This window comes from Leptodactylus fuscus, chromosome 4 (genome assembly GCF_031893055.1).
Source record: "Leptodactylus fuscus isolate aLepFus1 chromosome 4, aLepFus1.hap2, whole genome shotgun sequence".
Classification (NCBI taxonomy): domain Eukaryota; kingdom Metazoa; phylum Chordata; class Amphibia; order Anura; family Leptodactylidae; genus Leptodactylus; species Leptodactylus fuscus.
This window is the reverse complement of record NC_134268.1, coordinates 150,173,330-150,194,597: the sequence shown is the minus strand read 5'-3', so window position 1 is coordinate 150,194,597 and position 21,268 is coordinate 150,173,330. Positions and strand designations below refer to the sequence as shown.

At 43.8% G+C, this 21,268-nt stretch overlaps 1 protein-coding gene across 1 annotated transcript; it reads left to right on the top strand.

The window, feature by feature from the left end:
• Positions 1–3,297: 3,297 nt before the first annotated feature.
• LOC142200690 (speedy protein 1-A-like) lies at positions 3,298–20,582 on the top strand. Its single transcript, XM_075271228.1, has 8 exons — positions 3,298–3,376; positions 8,630–8,889; positions 15,126–15,184; positions 16,145–16,236; positions 18,897–18,979; positions 19,217–19,385; positions 19,470–19,713; positions 20,213–20,582. The coding sequence occupies exons 3-8, from the start codon at positions 15,172–15,174 to the stop codon at positions 20,266–20,268; spliced, it is 657 nt and encodes a 218-aa protein (XP_075127329.1). The 5' UTR covers positions 3,298–3,376; positions 8,630–8,889; positions 15,126–15,171; the 3' UTR covers positions 20,269–20,582.
• The last annotated feature ends 686 nt before the right edge of the window (positions 20,583–21,268 follow it).

Here is a 21,268-nt window from a genome sequence, read left to right as displayed (position 1 = left end):
AGCCAGTAGTGTGTCATCAGAGTGGGTGTTTAGTGTGGCGGAGGCCATAGTTACCCAAGGAGAACTCACCTGTACACCAAAAATTTGGAGAGACTGACCTTTGTGAAGATGAATTAAGCTTACATCAGCCAGGATTTCCACCCACTAATGCCTGATGCAGCAGATTAAATGTTCCATGCTGCTTCACCACACTCTGTCACCGGGTCACTCTATTGCCTCCTAAAGCTGCTTCTACCTCCACATTATGTCACCTTGACACTCTGTGGCCTGCTCACGCTGCTGATGCCACCTCCGCACTCTGCCACTGGGTCACTGTATGGGCTCCACACGCTGCTGCAGCCATCCCACTCTTCCATTGGGTCACTGTATGGCCTTCTAAGGCTGTTGTCATTTGCATACTCTGCCACTGGGTGACTGTATGGCCTCCTCATGCTGCTGCCATCTCCCTACTCTTCCGCTGGGTGACTGTATGGCCTCCTCACACTGCTGCCACCTCCACCTCCACTCTCTGCTACTGGGTCACTGTATGGCCTCCTCACGCTGCTCCAGTAGAAAATTACTGTGAAACACAAACACATTAGGTATCCCTGTGTCTGACAGTGCCCAGTCTACTGAATATAGGGGATCTGCAGTGCTCCTGTTCCGTCGGGAAGGGGTTAATAGGAGCACTGCAGATACTCTATATTCAGCCAGGCTGAGTTCCAAGTGGGGTAAAAAAAACAGTGCTCAAGCTCAGGGAAGGGGAAGACAGACAACCAAAACACCCCCTTCCCCAGCTCCCAGCATCTACTGCACCCAAAAACTCCGACCATTTTAGTTCTTGAAATTTTCCAGTAGCTGCTGCATTTCCCAACCCCCCCCTCGGCTTATACTCGAGTCAATAAGTTTTCCCAGTTTTTTGTGGTAAAATTAGGGGGGTCGGCTTATACTCGAGTATATACGGTATGTGCAGGTAGTAACCATGTTGAGGTAGTGTGTTTACTAGGGCCTACTATAGAGGTGTTGTTGGTCTATATATGATGTGTATTGTTTGGTAACTGTCTGTATAGTGCTAATAATTCTCCCCGGTGTAGCAGTACACGCATAGTGGTTTCACAACTATATGTATCTTTACAATTTTTTTTTCCTTTAAAGATGACCTTTCACTTCCTGGGACACATGCAGTGTAATGCACCGCTAGAAAGCCAACAGTGTGCTAAATTCAGCGCACTATCGGCATTCACGTTCTATGCCCTTGGTGAAGAGCTATCGGTGCTGGTACTGTAGCTCTTCACTGTCAGAAGGGCGTTTCTGACACTCAGTCTGGAACACCCTTCCTCACAGTAGCATCTATAGCGATGACGCTGCGTGGTGTGGAACTGCCCCCCCAGTGCTCGTCTATGGACAAGTACTATCAGGAGGGGAGGGAGGCATTCCTCAACACTCTCATAGTACTGCGCTATAGGCGATACTGTGAAGAAAGGCGTTCCTGAATGACTGTCAGAAATGTCCTTCTGACAGTGAAGAGCTACAGTACCAGCACTGATAGCTCTTCACTGGGGGCACAGAATGGGAAAACTATATCTGGCAGAAGAAAAAGTCTTCTAAATAGGTTTTCAGGTGGATATTGCAAGGGAATCTCCAATCTGCGATGCAGATGTGAATTTAGCTTTACAATCCTGAGTTTTGTCTTCTCCGTTACTATTATAATGTCTGCCCTACTTTAAACTTCACTTACCCAAATGACTTTGTGTGAAAATTAAGCAGCTGCACCATCTAGTGGTGAAAAGTTTATAGTACATGTTTATAAGCTAAGGATTTACTGAGGAAACTTTGTTACAATTCTGGCTCAAATCAGGGTCCTAACTAAACACTCATGGGCCCTGGTGCAAAAGTTCACCTGTACATTCAATGCAATATTTGCCTTTGTATAATCTTCTCCAACATAATGGTTCATATTTTTTTCCATAAGGAAACTGGAATAAATAAGCAGATGACCCTCGTATCACCTTCTTCAGAGGTCACGTAGTCTGAATTCACACCATCGTTCAAACGGCATTCAGGGTTTCCATTCCCGAATCCACTTGAATAATGTGGAGAGAAAAATGTCCTGAAACAGCAGATTAGTTTTCGATTTTTAGGATCCCCAAGCAGACCCAAACAATGAAAAGCCGAATACTAGTGTGAACCTAGAGTTATTTGCTATAAGGAAGTGAACAGGAGCTAGTACTAGACTTTGCGTCCCTAAGGAGGGATTCGGGGGCTTTAAATCATCACTAACTTTTCAGACAAACCTAGTGTCATTTAATAGCGACTAATAGAGAAACTGATAGAGACTGGCTGCTTGTATGATTACAGATTGGATATTAATCACAGCCAGCAAGCAGCTTTCCTGACAGTGTACATAAGCTGCTCTCTTCCCGTGTCAGGGATCTCTTTAGCTCCTTCATTCCTGCATGTATTTGCCCTATATTTGCTGTTCAGTGTTCCTGAATCTCCTGCATTATGCTCGTATGGGCTTTTCTCAGCTATTTGTTTGTTATTATACAGTTACTCTTGGCAGAATTACAAGTAAACAAACCAAACTAGGTATAATGGATAATGTATGAGGGCAGACGGATTCTTATCATACATGTTACCAGCCTCAAAGACAAATGTAAAATGTGCTGCACCCATAATGTGACTATTAGCTGCAGAAAAACTGCTAGGACATTAATGTATGAAGGCTTATAGAACCAGAGAACAAACTACCCAGCAAGACCATGCAGGTTCCCTTAAGTTTAAATAGTAGGAAAATGGTGTTAAATCTTCAGTTGCCTTGACTATCACAGGGAATGCACTTTCTGCTGTAAAGAAAACGGATGAACTGTAGTTGTTGGTCTTGAAAAGGAGCTCCAGAAGCGAAGTGTAGTCTACTGGTGTTCACAGAATGTTGCATGTGCGACACCCCTGACATATTACTGTATGGATGCATCATTGCTTTGGAGATATTGAGATCCTGGCCTGTTTTAATTTCCAAGTGAATTTTGTGTTGTGATCATCTTAGCAGTGTTCGTCCCACCATCTAAGTCAAGCAACTCTGCATGGCAGGTTCTTTCTGGTGTGCTAGCACGGCTTACAGGACAGGCGCCCAATGCCCTTTTTATAGTAACAGAAGACTGCAATCATATGTGTAAACTGATCTGACTACCTACGTTTTATCAACGTCTGAAGTGTTCTACCAAGGAGGAGAAGACAACTAACTTGTTGTTTGAGAAGATTCATATAGGGCAATAATCACAATCTGGTCTTCCTCTGCCCTGTGTATAGACCAGTAGATAAAAACTGCCCTATTAACAGACTGTGGAGGTTGAAGGTGAGCTGCAATTCTGTTCTGTGGGATGTGCTACTACACCAGGTAGGTCTGGCTGCTGGGGAGTAGCCGATTATATGAACAGTTGTATGGACAATATTGGGGAGAATTTAGTAAAACTGACTATCTTTGCACTTTCCCAATTGTACAAACCCCATTCGTAGTTTTAGATGTAGTTATTAGAGATGAGCGAACAGTAAAATATTCGATGTTCGTTATTCATTCCGAATAGCATCTCAATATTCGACTATTCGAACGACTATCGAACCCCATTATAGTCTATGGGAGAAAATGCTTTGTTTCAGGGGATCCTACCATTCGACTCAGGAGAGTCACCAAGTCCACTATTACACCTCAGCAAATGATGCCAACACCTCTGCAATGCAACTGGGACAGCAGGGGAAGCATGTCTGGGGGGCATCTAACAAGCCCAAGTCACTGTATTACCCCACTATCATAGCCTAACAACTACACACTTTCACATTCCAAAAAACCTCTATCAAAGTGGGAAAATACCTGGAAACCTTCTTTACTCCCCAAATGGATGGACACAAACCCCAATTTAAGCTCAACAAACAATAAAAAGCACCCCTTTTAAACCACGTTCCCCATGACAACCACAGATGGAATAGGCAATGGGAAATCCTTTAGTCCCCACCCCGAACTGTCGTTGTGGATGTGTGTGATGTGGTAAGACCTTCCAAAATTCACTTTTAAGGCCCTTAACATGAGCGCTTCCAAATTAAGTTACACACCCTTAAGCTGAGCTACCAGCAGAAATTGAGGCCCTTCAGGTTACTTCAGCCTTTTACCTGCAGAGTTTTAGGCCCTTGAACTTAGTTCAGCCTTGCAGCAGTAGAGATTTGTTGGTCCTTTGGGTGAGTTGAGCCTTTAAAAAGCAGTCGTTTTTGCCCTTGGCATGAGTAGAGCCTTTAGAAAGCAGTGTTTTTGGCCCTTGGAGTGAGTGGAGCCTTTCAACTACAGTGTTTTTGGCTGTTGGAGTGAGTGGAGCCTTTAGAAAGCAGTGTTTTATGCCCTTTTGGTGACTAGAGCCATGCAGCAGCAGTATTTCATTTTTTGGCCTTTTTGGTGACTAGAGCCATGCAGCAGCAGTGTAATATTATCGCCACCTAGTGGCGAACTTTTGTAACTACATTGATTATTTAAATATATTTTTGATTCACAATTTTCTAGATTGTTATATGTAGGTTAACTTACAAATACCAATATCCACTGTTTGTCGGTTTGTTGGGATAGAACCCCCCCTTTACCTGTATTTTTGTCTTGTCAGTTTTTTAATGATGTTTAATAAAAATTGCTTTTATTTTTCATACATTATTTTGAGTATTGTGTTATTCTCCTTCTTTTCCGTAATTATTGGCCGAATGCTATAGAATTCGGCCAATCAACGCTGGTCAATGCATTCCTATGGGAAAAAGTTAGCTCCCACATATCATAAGCTGACAGAGATCCCGACGTAATACAGTGACTTGGGCTTGTTAGATGCCCCCCAGACATGCTTCCCCTGCTGTCTCAGTTGCATTCCAGGGTGTTGGCATCATTTCCTGGGGTGTGATAGTGGACTTGGTGACTCTCCTGAGTTGAATGGTGGGATCCCCTGAAACAAAGCATTTTTCCCCATAGACTATAATGGGGTTCGATATTCGTTTGAATAGTCGAATATTGAGGTGCTATTCTAAACTAATATCGAATATTTTACGGTTTGCTCATCTCTAATTGTGAATTTACTACCTACCTGTATATTTACACAGTATTATGTAGCCTTAAAGATATGGGTAATAAACTGAAAATTCACCATATATTCACGCAAGTCCTGGTGGGATGCATGACCTCAAAAACCTCCGGACTCTAAGAGGCAGATTTCTTCATGGAATAAATATGGGGAGTAAGGTAGAGCCGCACCTATCCAGGTCTTGTAAAATTTAACTTTTATTCATGTTCTTTAAAAGATAGGGTCCATAAGGCGGCAACGTACAAAACACATACAAAAGTGCAGAAAAAGTAGGAAAAACAAGTGCATAAAAAACGACAACACGTTTCAGGGTACTAAGTTCAGCCCTTAGTCATGGCATTGTCAACAAGAAGTATATCTTTCTGCACTTTTGTATGTCTTGTGTATGTTGCCCCCGTATTGACCCTATTTTTTAAAGAACATGAATAAAAGACAAATTTTACAAGACCTGGATCGGTGCGGATTTACCTTACTCCACATATTTATTATGTAGCCTTCCCTAAGGCTATTCCTATGTGATGGGCAGAAAAAAATTGAGTTTAAATGATAGGATCCCTTTAAGGCCTTTTTTGAAAACCATCTGTAATCTGTAACCATCTGGAACTGTAGGACACTGGGAATTTAGACCAAATAAGTCTTATTTGTAGAGTCCTCACAGGCTGCTAATAGAGTATTAATTGCTGATGTAGATAACACTCTATAGTCTTCTGTCTTAACCCTTCACAAACCAAGCTGAAAAACTGAGTTTGCTCAACTCTGGATGGAACAGACTTCTGAGTTAACAGATCCAGATACTGAAGAAGACGCCAGTGATGGTGCTATTATTATCACTGATGGACCTTCCAGCAGTAGCTTCTGCAGGAGCATCTGGATGATCTGGACAGGAGACAAGACATAAAGAAATTTGTGTCTCCAGCTCATGGCGAACGCATCCACTGTGTATGGGTGATCTTGTGGGTTCAGGGAATAAAACACTTGTAGTTTTGCATTGTTTGGGTATGTTTACACTGAGTTTTTTTGCAGGCAGATTTTGACGTTGAGATTAAATGGGAGTCACTGACAGTTTTTTCCGCTAGCGATTTTTTTTTCAGTTTGCGGAAAAAATATGCAACATGCCCTATCTTCACACGGATTCTGCAGATGATTCAGCCACGGCTCAATACACCCTCCTGCTTAGGCCCATTCATTCGGGCCTAATCAGGAGTGGGATGCCACGAAGGGATGGCGATGTACTGCATCAGCATTATGTTGTGGCTAGCCGTGCGAAAATGTTTCCGCCATGTGAACTTAGCCTTCCTGGTTGCCACCAAGTCTATCTGTGGCATTCCCCATCTATTTGTTACGACATGGAAATACTCGGGATTAAATTCTCATTTCGGTGGTCTGAGTGTCTTCTGGCTCAGAAGATGGGCTCTGGTAATCAGAGATCCTTTTATATACAGAGTTTTTAAGTCCAGCAGGGCAGATTCTGCTGGTTGGAGAATATTCCTGCATTCTGTCATCAGTAACCTGCTTTGTGTCCCACCCTGCTTGTTCCAATAATAGGCTGTTTAAAATAGGATGTCTGTCTGAATTAGGACTAATTTGTCCTGAATTGATGGTCTGAAATGCAGATGTGCCAACCTGACAGCTTTCATCTCTGGAAAATATGAGGAATAGAGCCCATCTAAATGGTGATCCAGCAATAAATAAAATTACCAGACTAATTGAAAAAAAACCTTTGTAAGCCAAATATGGGTGTTGGAACATAATGCCTGGATCAAAAGGCCATAAATATACTCACCTAATGTACAGCCTATGTAGAGGTGGAAATACAGTATGAGTCCAGGATGGATGGGTAGATGGATAATCAAAGTAAGTCCTCCAATCCTAAGGAATCCAAATACTGTAGCTGTCAGGACCATACCAGAGATCCATTGATTCAGAGCCAAGAGTCTGAGCCAGCAATATAAGGTCATTCATGTCACCGAATAAGCAGACCAAGATGAAGTCCAGGGCAAGCCAATGTCTAATATACAAGCAACAGGCAAAGGAGGTACAAGGTTTGTGAACATGTCACCAGGCCATGATTGATCGCACTGACGGAAGATGTCATCCCTGTAACACCCGTGCACCGCATTGCCAGTGAGCACGATCCACAAAATGGATAGGAATAGGACCTATCCTTAGCTTTGCTCATGACCCCAAACACCAGACCGTGAAAATACTTGATTGTGCCTATGGGGCCATAGAAATGAATGGGTCATGACAGTGGCGAATCCAGGCTTTGCGGGGCCCTGGGCAATTGACTGTGGCGGGGCCCTACTTACAAAAACCCGACACGTAGGTTTTTTCTGTCCGCTTGAAAAGTTGGACATCTTTAGGACAGGTACGGAGTGTAAAATAATGCACCCGATATCCATTTAAAGGGGCTCTATCAGTAAAATTATGCTAATAAAGCTCCACATATGCGTGAATAGCCTTTAAAAAGGCTATTCAGGCACCGTAAATGTCATATTAACCCCCGGTCCCGTTTTTAAATAAAAGCATAAAAACATATATGCTAATCTTACCAAACGTGCATTGGGGGCGGTGATACACGATGCCGCATCATCTTCGGGCACGCCTGCCTCTTCTGTCTTTTTGGAGCGACGCCCTCTGGTCCCTTCTCCTCTGCCGGCTTCCTATTGGTCTTCTTCTGGCTTGAGGTCTTCAAATCTCGCGCCTGCGTAGTAGCACTTCCCTCCGGATCGCTACTGCGCAGGTTCACTCGCCATTTTACTTAGTGGAAGTTCGCAAGCGTGCGGTACGCTCGTGTAGTTCTACGGGGACTGGCAAGTGAGCCTGCGCAGTAGTGCTCCGGAGTGAAGCGCTACTACGCAGGCGTGGGATTTGAAGACAAGACGACGGAAGAAGACACGGAACCAGAGGGCGTAACTACAAGAAGACAGAAGAGGCAGGCGTACCCGAAGATGATGTAACATCGTGCATCTCCACCCATGGTGCACGTTCAGGAAGTGGCGAAACGTGCGTCGGGCGCTCCATAGCTGGGTAGGCTCATTAGTATTTTCTATTACAGGATTCTGTGCTTGGTCTCTTACACTTTCATAGTTGGTGTTATATTTATTTATGTCACATGTTATGCACTTCACCCTATTATTGGTTGTTATGTTACTGTGTAACATTTATTTGTTGCATTTAGTTTATTGATTGTGGATTGCACACGTTATATGTATGACCTAGCTTAGTATACTATTGACATATTATAACATTGTAGCCTCCCATGCTATGGTATCATTGGTTCATTTGGTCCTTTCCATATTTATTATACTATTATATTTTTGTTATTTTGTTTCTATATATTTCAATAAAACATTCATACTTTTACTTATAAGTGATCCTGTCGTTTGACATTATTTATGGTTGTTAGTGGATTCACTTTCTTTTGGAGCCTTTATTGCATTGTGTTTTGTGTTTTTTTTTTTATATGTAACTTTCAATGCTGAATTTTCTAAATTTCTGTTAATTGTCATAATAGAGAATACATGTAATATATTTTACTGCAGTATAACTGGCACTGGCATGTGCCGCATGACTCATCCTGGCATGTGCCGCAAACATCAGCCAATAGAATCACAGCATGTGGCTACAAACCTGGAAAAGAAACGGCAGTTGGTGCCAGTCAGTGATTGCTCTTTCAGAGATTAGACCGGCTCCCTATTGCTCCCACTTGTGAGAAAGCGACAGAAGCGACAGTTTTTTATTACAGAGACCCGATCGACACCTGCGGATTAAGAAGAGAACCGCTAATAGCGAGTCACCAGAGGTAAGATATCATCACTTTATTGTGAAATCCGGATTTATGTCCCCTGTAATGTGACAGTGAGGGGCCCCCTGTTTTTAGGAAATAGAAATGGTTTACACTGTGTGAGATATAGTAGATGGCTTCAGTGTCGGACTGGGGTGTCTAGGGCCCACCAGTGGAATTATTTCTAGGGGCCCACCATCAGGATCCCTGCAAACCAGCGATACCCAGACAGGGTGGTTGAAGGTAATAACATATCAGGAGCCATGCTGCTCACCTGCCATACAATGTGCAACACTGCACTACCTAAACCTATTGCTACATACTGTATGGAAAGTGAACAGCATGGCTCCTAGAAATGTTACCATTACCTATAGCCGTGCTGTCTTGGAACAGCTGATCTGCAGAGGTCCTGGCTGTTGTGTCATCACAGATGTAATATTTATGGTCTATCCCAAGGACAGACCATCAATAATAAAAACATAGATAAACCCTTTAAAGATTTGTCCAGGAATTGGAGCGACCCATGTGCTGGGAGGGAGGTGTAAAATAAAAAAATAAATAAAAAGCGCCTTCACCTGCTCCTGTTGTTCCGTTGTCCGCTGCCAGTGTCCATTCAGTCTCGCGCTGGTGCACCCATGCTGGGAGTCCTGCACCTCATGGGACCACTGAAACCAATTAGGTCTCATTTCTGGAAATCCTGTATCTAACAGACACAGGCGGGGACAACGGAGTGCTGGGGACAAAAGCTCAATGAAAAACACTGTGGAAAAAAATATATTGAGATTCACTGCAATTTTTTCCCACAATGTTTTTTTAGCTGCATCTCGCTGTTGCATCTAATTCTTAAAGAAGACCTTTCACCATCTGGGGCACATGAGGTTTAATACACTGCTAGAAAGCCAACAGTGCGCTGAATTCAGCGCACTATTGGCTTTCACGTTCTGTGCCGGTACCGTAGATCTTCATCGTCAGAAGAGCGTTCTGACAGTCAGTCAGGAACGCCTTTCTCTCACGGTAGCGTCTATAGCGCTGTATTGTGAGAGGGGTCGTTGCTTACCAGCCAGCGATGACGCTGAGCGCCTATAACGCTCTCACAGTACAGCACTATAGGCGCTGCTGTGAGGAAGGGCGTTCCGGACTGACTGTCAGAAACGCCTTTCTGACAGCGAAGAGCTACGGTACCAGCACCGATAGCTCTTCACCGGGGGCACAAAATGGGAAAGCCAAAAGTGCGCTGAATTCATCGCACTGTCAGCTCTCTAGTAGTGTATTAAACCGCATGTGCGCCAGGAGGTGAAAGGTCCTCTTTACCATCTGAATATACTGTACATTACACTATAAGGACAAGGCCTAACACAGCGTCCCGGAGCAAAAAAGCGCTGCAGGAAAACCCCCAGCGCCGACACATCAGTTTTTCCTGCAGCGCTTTTTTGCTCCGGGACGCTGTGTTAGGCCTTGTCAGAAGGTGCTGGCTGATATACAGTGGACAGAGCTTTCTGCTTCTGGCCCCGTATTGTGTACAGCACTGGTGCCAGAAGTGGCTCCATACAGCTGATCGGTCTGAGGGCAGGGTGTGGGCCCCCTACACATCAGGCATTTATAGCCTATTCTGACGATAAACCATAGAAAATTGTGCCTGGAGAACCCCTTTAATTTTCCCCCCAAATGCCCCACACTTTAAAGAGGTTGTCCAGCATAATTTATTTTTTTTGTTTATAATTAGTCCGGGGAGGTGAAAAACAAAGTACACATAAAAAAAACCCTGCACTCATCTGTTCCCAGTGCTCCGGTCCGGCAATTCTGCTGGTAGTTACATGCCGGACTGGACCGCGCTGGGAGACACTGGGACAGGCAGACTTCCCCCTGCACACTCCGATCGGCAGTGTGCTTAAAAAATAGAAAGTGTTCTTAAGGGCTCATTCACATCTGCACCCGGGGTCTCCGCTTTCAGGTTTCCGTTTCCTGCCTGAAACTGGGCAGGAGATGGAAACCCGCAGGCATTTTTCAAACCCATTCAAATGAATGGGTTTGAAAAGTGTGTGTCTGTAAGCGTTTTGTGCTCACCGCGGCGAAACGTTTTTTTTTTTTTTTTTTAACCAGACACAGAGTCGGACATGCAGGATTTTGTGTCTGGTTTTAAAAAAAGAAAAACGGTTTTGCCGCAGAGAGCATGAAACGTTCACCGGCGCTCACAGCCAGACTTGAACCGACAGGTTTCCGTCTTCTGCATGCAGAAGATGGAATCCTCAGAATGGAGACCAGACGCTGGTGTGAACCCAGCGTTAGCTGTGTTTTGCTCAGTAGGGCCTAATCCTTAGTGGCCCCCGCACACAGTATTATCCCCCAAAGTGGCCCCTGCACACAGTATTATGCGCCATAGTAGCCCCTGCACACAGTATTATGTCCCTCAGTGGCCCCTGCACACAGTATTATGCCCCACAGTGGACTTCCCGAAAAGGGAAGATGTGAACCAGGCCTAATACATATAACATACATTCACACACATATATTCATATACATACACACACACACACACACACACACCAATCTAAAAATATACAGGACTCACACAGTATATCAGACACTTTACACAAATATACACACATTAAATATCAAAAAAAGCAGACACTGTCACTCACCATATAGTGGAAACCAAAGGGTGCACGACCTTCCAAATCTCTGGACTCCAAAGAGAAAAGTTTTCATGTGAAGGTAACAAATTGTTGAGGTCCGCAATACTTTGGTCCAATTAAAATTCAACTTTTAATAAATCTTCTTAAAAATCCATAATGATGTACATGATATAACAGAAGAAAAAATAACAAACAACAAGTAAAAAAAAAACGCCGACACGTGTCTGCGTTTTTTTTTTTACTTGTTGTTTGTTATTTTTTCTTCTGTTATATCATGTACATCATTATGGATTTTTAAGAAGATTTATTAAAAGTTGAATTTTAATTGGACCAAAGTATTGCGGACCTCAACAATTTGTTACCTTCACATGAACACATTAAATATACATATTTTACCCAAAAAATGTACTTATCCCCCAGAGTGGCCCCTGCACACAGTATTATGCGCCATAATAGCCCCTGCACACAGTATTATCCCCATAGTGGCTCCTGCACATAGTATTATCCCCCATAGTGGCCCCTGCACATAGTATTATCCCCCATAGTGGCTCCTGCACATAGTAGTATCCCCCATAGTGGCCCCTGCACATAGTAGTATCCCCCATAGTGGCCCCTGCACACAGTATTATGTCCCTTAGTGGCCCCTGCACACAGTATTATGCGCCATAGTAGCCCCTGCACACAGTATTATCCCCCATAGTGGCCCCTACACATAGTATTATCCCCCATAGTGGCCCCTGCACATAGTAGTATCCCCCATAGTGGCCCCTGCACACAGTATTATCCCCAATAGTGGCCCCTGCACACAGTATTATGTCCCTTAGTGGCCCCTGTACACAGTATTATCCCCCATAGTGGCCCCTGCACACAGTATTATCCCCAAAAGTGGCCCCTGCACACAGTATTATGTCCCATAGTGGCCCCTGCACACAGTATTATGTCCCATAGTGGCCCCTGCACACAGTATTATGTCCCATAGTGGCCCCTGCACACAGTATTATGTCCCATAGTGGCTCCTTCACACAGTATTATGTCCCATAGTGGCCCCGGAACACAGTATTATGTCCCATTGTGTCCCCTGCACACAGTATTATGTCCCATAGTGGCCCCTGCACACAGTATTATACCCCATAGTGGCCCCTGCACACAGTATTGTCCCATAGTGGCCCCTGCACACAGTATTATGTCCCACAGTGGCCCCTGCACACAATATTATGTCCCATAGTGGCCCCTGCACAAAGTATTATCGCCCATAGTGGCCCCTCCACACAGTATTATGCCCCATAGTGGCCCCTGGACACAGTATTATCCCCCATAGTGGCCCCTGCACACAGTATTATCCCCCATAGTGTCCCCTGCACACAGTATTATACCCCATAGTGGCCCCTGCACACTGTATTATGCCCCACAGTGGACTTCCCGAAAAGGGAAGATGTGAACCAGGCCTAATACATATAACATACATTTACACACATACATTCATACACACACACACACACACACACACACACACACACATACCAATCTACAAACATACAGGACTCACACAGTATATCAGACACTTTACACAAATATACACACTTTTAATATACATATTTTACCCAAAAAATGTACTTACATTTGGCTGGGTGCACTGGGTATGGAGCCTCATGTGCAGCTCTGTCCTGTCTGGCAATGGTGAGAGCTCTTCATTTTCAGCAGCCGGCAGACTTCCCCCTGCACACTCCGATCTGTGTGGGGGAGGGGCAGCACAGCTACTGCTACATGACGGCAGGGTACAGTGCAGGGAGCAGAGACACACACTCCCAGCGATTGGTACAGCAGCCCATTTTGGCACGATCAGGATCCCGATCGGGCCCCTGAAGATCCCGATCGGGCCCCTGACAAGTGCATTTAGATAAAACTAATAGTCAGGCTCGGGGGCCCACTGGGGAATTCCCCGGTTCCCCGGCAGGCCAGTCCGACCCTGGATGGCTTGGATGTACATGGATAAACCTGGGGGACTATAGGGAAAACATAACTGAATTTTAGACACTTGGGTTTATCCATATGAAGATTCTTAAACTATGGTTACATATATACATATACATATATAATATACCATACATACACTTGGGTGACTGTGGATAAATATAGAGACCCTTAGGAAATTATGGAAATATAGGGACACTGGGATAAAAAGATGAAATATGGAGAAATTTGGTTAAGTAGGTGAATATTGAAAAACTCAGGTACCAATAGATAATTTGATAATTTTGGATGCTCGTGGTCTAATGTGTGGAATATTGGATTCTTATTGATGATATGGAGAAACATGGAAGATCATTCCAGTCATTCCTGACATAATAACTGTTACAGAGATTGTATGGAATTAGGAAAAGTCTCTTTTATTAGACACACTGTTACTCCCAATCCAGTACATGGAGCTGAGCTGAGATAACAGAAAAACCATTAGCTGATATTGTTTCCAAAAAAGCAGATCCTTTTGGTTAACATTTCATGTCTGTCAGTAATAAAAGCATATATTGTTTATGAGACATCTTTAAAGGGAGTCTGTCATCTGAATAACCAATGGTAAGCTACCACAGTGCCTTAAAGGTCACATCCCCCTCACCAAGCTACTACCTCCATATTAGTGAACTGATTCTACGTTACTGAGGAACAAAGTTTTCAGCAATCTGCTAATGTGCTACAAGGTTTAGAGCCCGGCATTACCAGTTTAGAATCTCAGCCAAAAACCCTGCCTAGCGCTGCCCTCCTAATCTCCAATTGACAAATTTCCCTTTGTTCATGTTTGTACCCAGAACACTGTCAATCATTGTCTGTGGGCAGGGGAAGCAGGACTCTCACTGTCTCCCCTAAGAGTCCTGTCTGGACTTACTCTACTTCTTACTTAAAAAACCTGTTCCGTATCATACAAACCTATATATCACAGGGCATAGCTTTTCTCCTGCTCTTACATAGGACAGCACATCTGAGCAGTGTTGTGGTGTTAGATTCTCCTGTTTCAGCTTAAACTTCTCTGTAAGGTCTTGTTAAAGAGGACCTTTCACCACTTTTGGGCACATGCAATGTTATATACTGCTGGAAAGCTGACAGTGCGCTGATTTCAGCGCACTGTCGGCTTTCCCGATCCGTGCCCGGTGTAAAGCGCTATCGGTCCCGGTACTGTAGCGCTTTAGTGTCAGAAGGGCGTTTCTGACCATTAGCCAGAGACGTCCTTCTGCCTCGCGGCGCCAATCGCGCTGTGCTGTGGAGCCGGGAGGAACGCCCCCTCCCTCTGCTCACACAGCTCGTCCATAGACGAGCATTATCAGGAGCGGGAGGGGGGAGTTCCTCCCCGCACCACTGTACAGCGCGATTGGCGCCGCGAGGCAGAAGGACGTCTCTGGCTAATGGTCAGAAACGCCCTTCTGACACTAAAGCGCTACGGTCCCGGGACCGATAGCACTTTACACCGGGCACGGATCGGGAAAGCCGACAGTGCGCTGAAATCAGCGCACTGTCAGCTTTCCAGCAGTATATAACACTGCATGTGCCCAAAAGTGGTGAAAGGTCCTCTTTAAATCATATTCCCAAGTATTTGTGTACAATTTTCTTTCTCTTTACATTTCCCTGGAGGAAGAGAAGATGATGCGGAAGAGGAAGCGAGAACTTATTGCCCAGTATGAAGAGGAGACGTAAGTGTGATAGTGTATATCTCTCTATTACAAAGATCTGTCAATGGTGGCCTGTCCTTAGAACACCATCACCTATCATCTAATTTCCACATCGAGCCAGTAGAAGATGGCTTCATCCACTATGTGGTGGCCTTGTAGTTCTATGGCAGCTCAGCTCCCATTCACTTGAAGCACAGATACTACACAGTTTAAGGAGCCATCTAAGGAGTCAACTCTGTACCCATATCATCTGATCAGTGGGGTGTAAGATTTTGGAGCTACTGATTTCATATTAATGACCTAACTTAAGGATAGCACATCAATATCTAATATTGGACAGCCAATTTAATACAATATTTACCCATGAGGAGACCAGAATGAATGTTACCTTCTGTTATTAAGTGTCTGCACCTTATACATACTATACTGTAAAAACCAAATCATGTATAATCCTGTAAAGGTTCACTTATTTTGTCACTTGGGGTTTTTTTAGGGTTCTAAACCACAGAGCCTTATGCACTCCTTGTACCTATGAATAGGCCCTTTATACAATGGAAGATTATTCTCTTAGATCAGAGGTAGGGAACCTTTGGCTCTCCATCTGCTGTGAAACTACAACTCCCAACATGCCACACTCACTTCTATTGGAGATCCAAGAACAACAGAGCAAGTCTGCATCCTGGGAGTTGTAGTTTTGCAGCAGCCGGAGAGCCATACGTTCCCTACCCCTGTCTTAGATGAATGCAGTGCATTTAAGAGAAAGAAATCTTCTAATATTGCATCTGATGACACATGGCTCTGTATACAATCTCTCAGATATAAGAATAAATAGTAGAAACCTCTATATAGCACAATATTAATTCATAGGCACATTGTGGCCCACTATGGTCCCATATATGTTCTTTTTTACCATATTTTGGAACCTAGATAAACTATAATGGGTCGTGTACGTGAAGCTTAATATAGTTTCTTCTCTCACAGTTCAAGACCTGACCCCGAGGAGGAATCCAAGAAGAGGAAGATGGAGGACAGCATCTTGCAGAAAGAACAGACTGCTTTCTTCAAACTCCTGGGTAAAATATTCCTTCCAGCCCGTACAACCTGACGGAAAGTATCTTATTTTTACACAAAAGTATATATAATGGGTCTAAAGAGACTGCTGGATAGTGGCACGGCCACAGGCTGGTATTATTACGCTGGGGAGGGCTGAAACCTGTGGCCCTTCCCACCCAGGTAATGTCAGGCTTCTGCTACTTGTTATATCTGGCTTGTTTTTATACCAGTCAGATATCACAAGTAGGAGGGTGGGAAGGGCCACAGTTTATGGCCCTTCGCATGCCGGGCTACGGCTTCCCCAATGCCTGCCCTTTTCTTAAGACACATCTCAGATAGCGTTGGGTACCAGTGTAATAACCGAGGGTTTGGTGCACAACCATTGTCAATGTTTATTGCTGTCATTCAGGATGACAACAAAGGACATTAACTGTAGCAGAGTAAGGGATGCAGACAGAGCCCCCTTCATCTGTGTGTGTTCCCATTGACACTCATATAAACAAAATGGTGGATGCTGTCTTGATGGTTGTTTACTTTTGTAAACAGAAGGAAAACTCCAGACATAGGGGGCTCCACTTGCATCTGTCATTTAATGTCTATAGCCTGGTACTGTCAGGGGGGCGGGGCATACGTCACCACCCAGCTTTATTCAGCTCACTTTCGGCTTTCTTGCAGTATGTAATACTGCACATCTCTGAGGACATGAAAGGTCCTCTTTAATAAATTTCCCCACTGTTCTTCAGCTAAGTTACTGTTCACTCTACAGAACTGCTGTGGAGTTTATTATGTTTATTCATTAAGTTTATAATTATTACAATGTGTTATATTACGGAGATGTAGTATACTTATATAAAAAATATAGTATAGTATATAGAATACAATGTATTAGTAAAAGTATACACCAGGGGTCCTCAAACTTTTTAAACAGTGGGCCAGTTAACTGTCCCTCAGACCACTGGAGGGCCGAAATATAGTTTAAAGGGATTCTACCATTAAAATCACATTTTTTCTTGATAACACTTAGGAATAGCCTTAAGAAAGGCTATTCTTCTCCTACCATTAGATGTCTTTCTTAAGGCTATTCCTATGTGTTATTGAGAAAAAATGGAGATGAATGCAACCATGGGGTGGAAGGGGACACTCAATTATCAATCTCAGGGGGCGTTCACACTTGTGCTCGGTGTCTGGTGTATGCATTCCGTCAAGGTTTCCATCTTCAGTCCCAGTGAAACTGGACAGGGGATAGAAACCCGGCAGTCACCTTTAAAACCCATTCAATTGCATGGGTTTGTAAAGGTGACCACCAGTGTCCGTTTTTTTAGCCGGACACAAAGTCAGACATGCAGGACTTTGTGTCCGGCTAAAAAAAAAAGATGGTTTCCCCGCAGACAGGCGACAGGCTGACACTGGTGGTCACCTTTACAAACCCATTCAATTGAATGGTTTTTAAACGTGACTGCCGGCTTTCCATCCCCTGTCCAGTTTCGCTGGGACTGAAGATGGAAACCCGACGGAATGCACACACCAGACACCGAGCACAAGTGTGAACGCCCCCTGAGGTGTTATTTATCCTACAGTAAGATATTATACTGCTTACTTCAGGGGGCACAGGTAGGGTCCGTCCAGGAAGGCAGCAGGCACTAAACCTGACCAGTGAGACCACTGCTGAGCAGCACAGCAAACTGTAGTATGGTAGTGGCTTTGCTTACTGTAATTTGGGCTGCGTCAGGTCAGGTCACGTTGCTAGGGTGATCTGACTGACGAAGTGAAGGAGGGGCACAGTTAACTATATTGGGCCAGGCCATGGAGACAGTGCGCTTCACTTTACCTATTGTTGGCACCGCTCCTGATTTCTGTGCGACCTGCGCTGCTTCCAGTGTCCGCCTGTGTCCTCCTGTCACCTCGCTTGCATGCGATGTAAGGAGGATACAGGAGGCACCGCTCCTTATGTCTGCGGGTCTGATCTGCCTCCGGTATCCTCCTTACATCGCATACATGTGATGTGACAGGCGGACATCGGAGGCAGAGCAGGTCGCACAGACATCGGAAGCGGTGCCTCCTGTATCCTCCTTACATCGCATACAAGCAAGGTAACAGGAGGACACAGGCAGGCACTGAAGGCAGCGCAGGTCGCACAGTGCGCTCCATGGCCTGGCCTGAGCTCCCCAGGAGCTTCATTATAAATGCACGCCTGCCGGCGTTGTTGGCGGGCCGGACAGAAGTGCTTGGCGGGCCACATGTGGCCCGCGGCCCACAGTTTAAGGACCCCTGGTATACACAATGATAAAGCAGTTTGTTACTTTGCTGTAGATATAAAGGTGTTCTGAACATTTCAGAAGGTATTGATGAAATACATTAACCTATTATCTTATTTTTGTTACTTTGATAGACGACGAGGACATCAAGCTATATCTAGACAGGGACAGATGTCTTAAGACCTCGGACAAGGTATTATTATATAGAGGGAAAGAATAGAAAATATTCCTGAGCTCTGCAAACTATGACCTGATATCAGTAGTAGATGCTATACAAAGAAATATAACCCTAATCTATGCTGCAGTCAGATTGTAACTAGATATCAGTAAATACAAGAATATACTGAGCTCATATATCTGTACTGCATACTATTATGTATTGGGAAATCTATGACAAACTTCTAACTCTCCTTTTATCCCATTAGTATCTCCTGGCGATGGTCCTGATCTACTTTAGAAGAGCCAAGCTACGTATGGAGGAATATCGCCAGTATTTCTTTCCCTCTCTGTAAGTTTCTATTATTATTAGCCCAATCTATACCTATGGTATGTGTTTCAGAGAAGACAGTCGTCAAATTCCCTTTATAGGCTTATAACAGCCATTAATTGTACATTCGTAGATATACTGAACTACAACACTCTGCTATTAATATGTCATTCATACACTACTAGACAACAGCTCTCCTCATTATTATTTTTTTTACACGTTCTATAATTTCTTTGACCTACTTTTTATTTCTTCCAGGTTTTTAGCCAACCAGTTTGAAGAGGATCTGGAATTTCGACGGGAGATCTACGCCTGGACCCCTGGATGGACATTGAAGATGAAGAGGAACCAGCTGCTTCACCTTCGTAACCAAATGCTCATCAAGATGGACTTCAGAGCTTGGGTAGACAAGGAAACCTGCGATCTGGTGTGTAGCATAAAACAGAAAGATGTAAACTTTGAACTAAAGCTTGTGGTGATTCTAATAATTCTAGATTATGTTTAATTCTAGATCATGGCACAAGACCCCGACCACTGGGCATGGAAGAGAGAGAGAGAAGACCATCACAGCCTGGCTATACGCTGGTTCAGGAGGGATTTTAGAGAATTCAGCATAAGAGGCCCATGGACCACCCTTCCAACCTGCTCTCTTTGTAACCCAATTCTAGACTCAAGCAAGGAAGAAGAGGCAGAAGACAGTCATCATCAGACAGACGCAGAGGAGGAACCCGGAACATCAGTCATAATCATCTCAGGTAAGTGTATCCACTGTGTGGAAGAGAACTTCAAGTAAGGGGCCATTCACATGACGTTTCTGCTGTCCATTCAGCAGATCCGTTCAATGGGCCTGTTTTTTTTAATAGTAAATATGGGTACAAATATGCATAATAAAAAGCAGATCAGATTGGTTGAACAGAGCCACGAATACAAGTGTGTACAAATGGGCCAACCTCACTAGATTTTTTTCCACAAATATTTGTGAGGTTTGCCCCTCTCCCTTCTTTTTCAAAAGTGCTATTATTATATCTGGGGTCATCTCAGACCCCTCAATATAATAAGTGCAGCCCCAAGGATGTGAATGAAAATAACAACCAGTCCTTTTGCATCTTCTTCTGGCCAAGGAGGTCGGGGGTTGGAGCCACGTCTATGGAATTGTTATGGCATATTGTAGAACCTGAAATACCTCTTTAATGTTCTGCTTCTATTCTATAATAAATGTGTTATTAAAGTTTTCCTTCTATCATTTCTACTTAGATGTACAGCAACCAGAACAAGACGAAGAACAACAACTAAGAAGACACGATGGATGAAGACATCGGCCAAACGTCCAAAGAGAAGAACAGCGCAGGATGGATAAAGACCTAAACCAAGGAGAGAAGTATCCTCCATCGTCCCACACACACGTTACATCACTAGACACAGTGACTGCACATACACACAATCATCACACACATGCATACACATATACACTAATACTTGCTCTAGCGGTCGCCTCCCTTAGTATGCCCAGAGGAGGGGCAATACAGTGGCCATGGTTTCCCTGCAGGTTTCCTCCACTGGGGGTTTTTCCTGCCCTGAGTGTTGCTGTATGCTCTTCGTGAGTGATGGGAGGTAACCAGCACATATAAAAATAGATAGAATAAAATACATAGAATAAACTTCACATTAACTTTCTTCATCGCCTCCGTGTTATTTCTTCTATTTTTGTGTGTGAATAATTAGGTTTTTTACAATTATAAGGAATTCTGGAATCCCATGATGTAACTTTCAGAAGGTTCTTTCTGACTCCTAGTTAAAGTTAATAGAGCAGCTATAGGGAATTGGGGGTAGCAGTCACACCCGCGCTCTGTTGTCACATAAGAAGAGACTAGTGTAATGGTAGTTGGGGGACAGTTACAGATTTTGTAATGGAAATTCTGCTTCATGCTTTGTATAACTCAATTTTTTTCTTATTGTGCAGCTTCCTAGTATAACTGTGTAACATAAATTGTGTGTGGGTCAGATGTGGAGGAATTGGTAATCTGTGGCAATTTATAGTACAATAGATGTGGATGAGGTTATCAAAATGCCATCTGTACATAGAAGAAAAAAAATCAGCACTGAAATCTCAGCATGTTACACATTATCACATCCACGGCATGCTAATTATGTTGGTGCAAAGCTGCAGATTTTTATCCTATATTTCACTCTATAAATAAAGACAGCTTGTCTCATTTTACATTTGTAAGTCTACACTGTTCTTCATTTCTAGAAGGTTGTACAGGGATATATACCTGTGTAGTGGGCATGTCTATATATATATATATATAG

Bases quoted from the DNA above. Each gene is read 5' to 3' on its own strand.
- LOC142200690 (XM_075271228.1), top strand. The intron at 18,980-19,216 runs GTAAGTTTCTAT...TATTTCTTCCAG, and splicing joins CAGTATTTCTTTCCCTCTCT to GTTTTTAGCCAACCAGTTTG. The intron at 19,386-19,469 runs GTGTGTAGCATA...GTTTAATTCTAG, and splicing joins ACAAGGAAACCTGCGATCTG to ATCATGGCACAAGACCCCGA.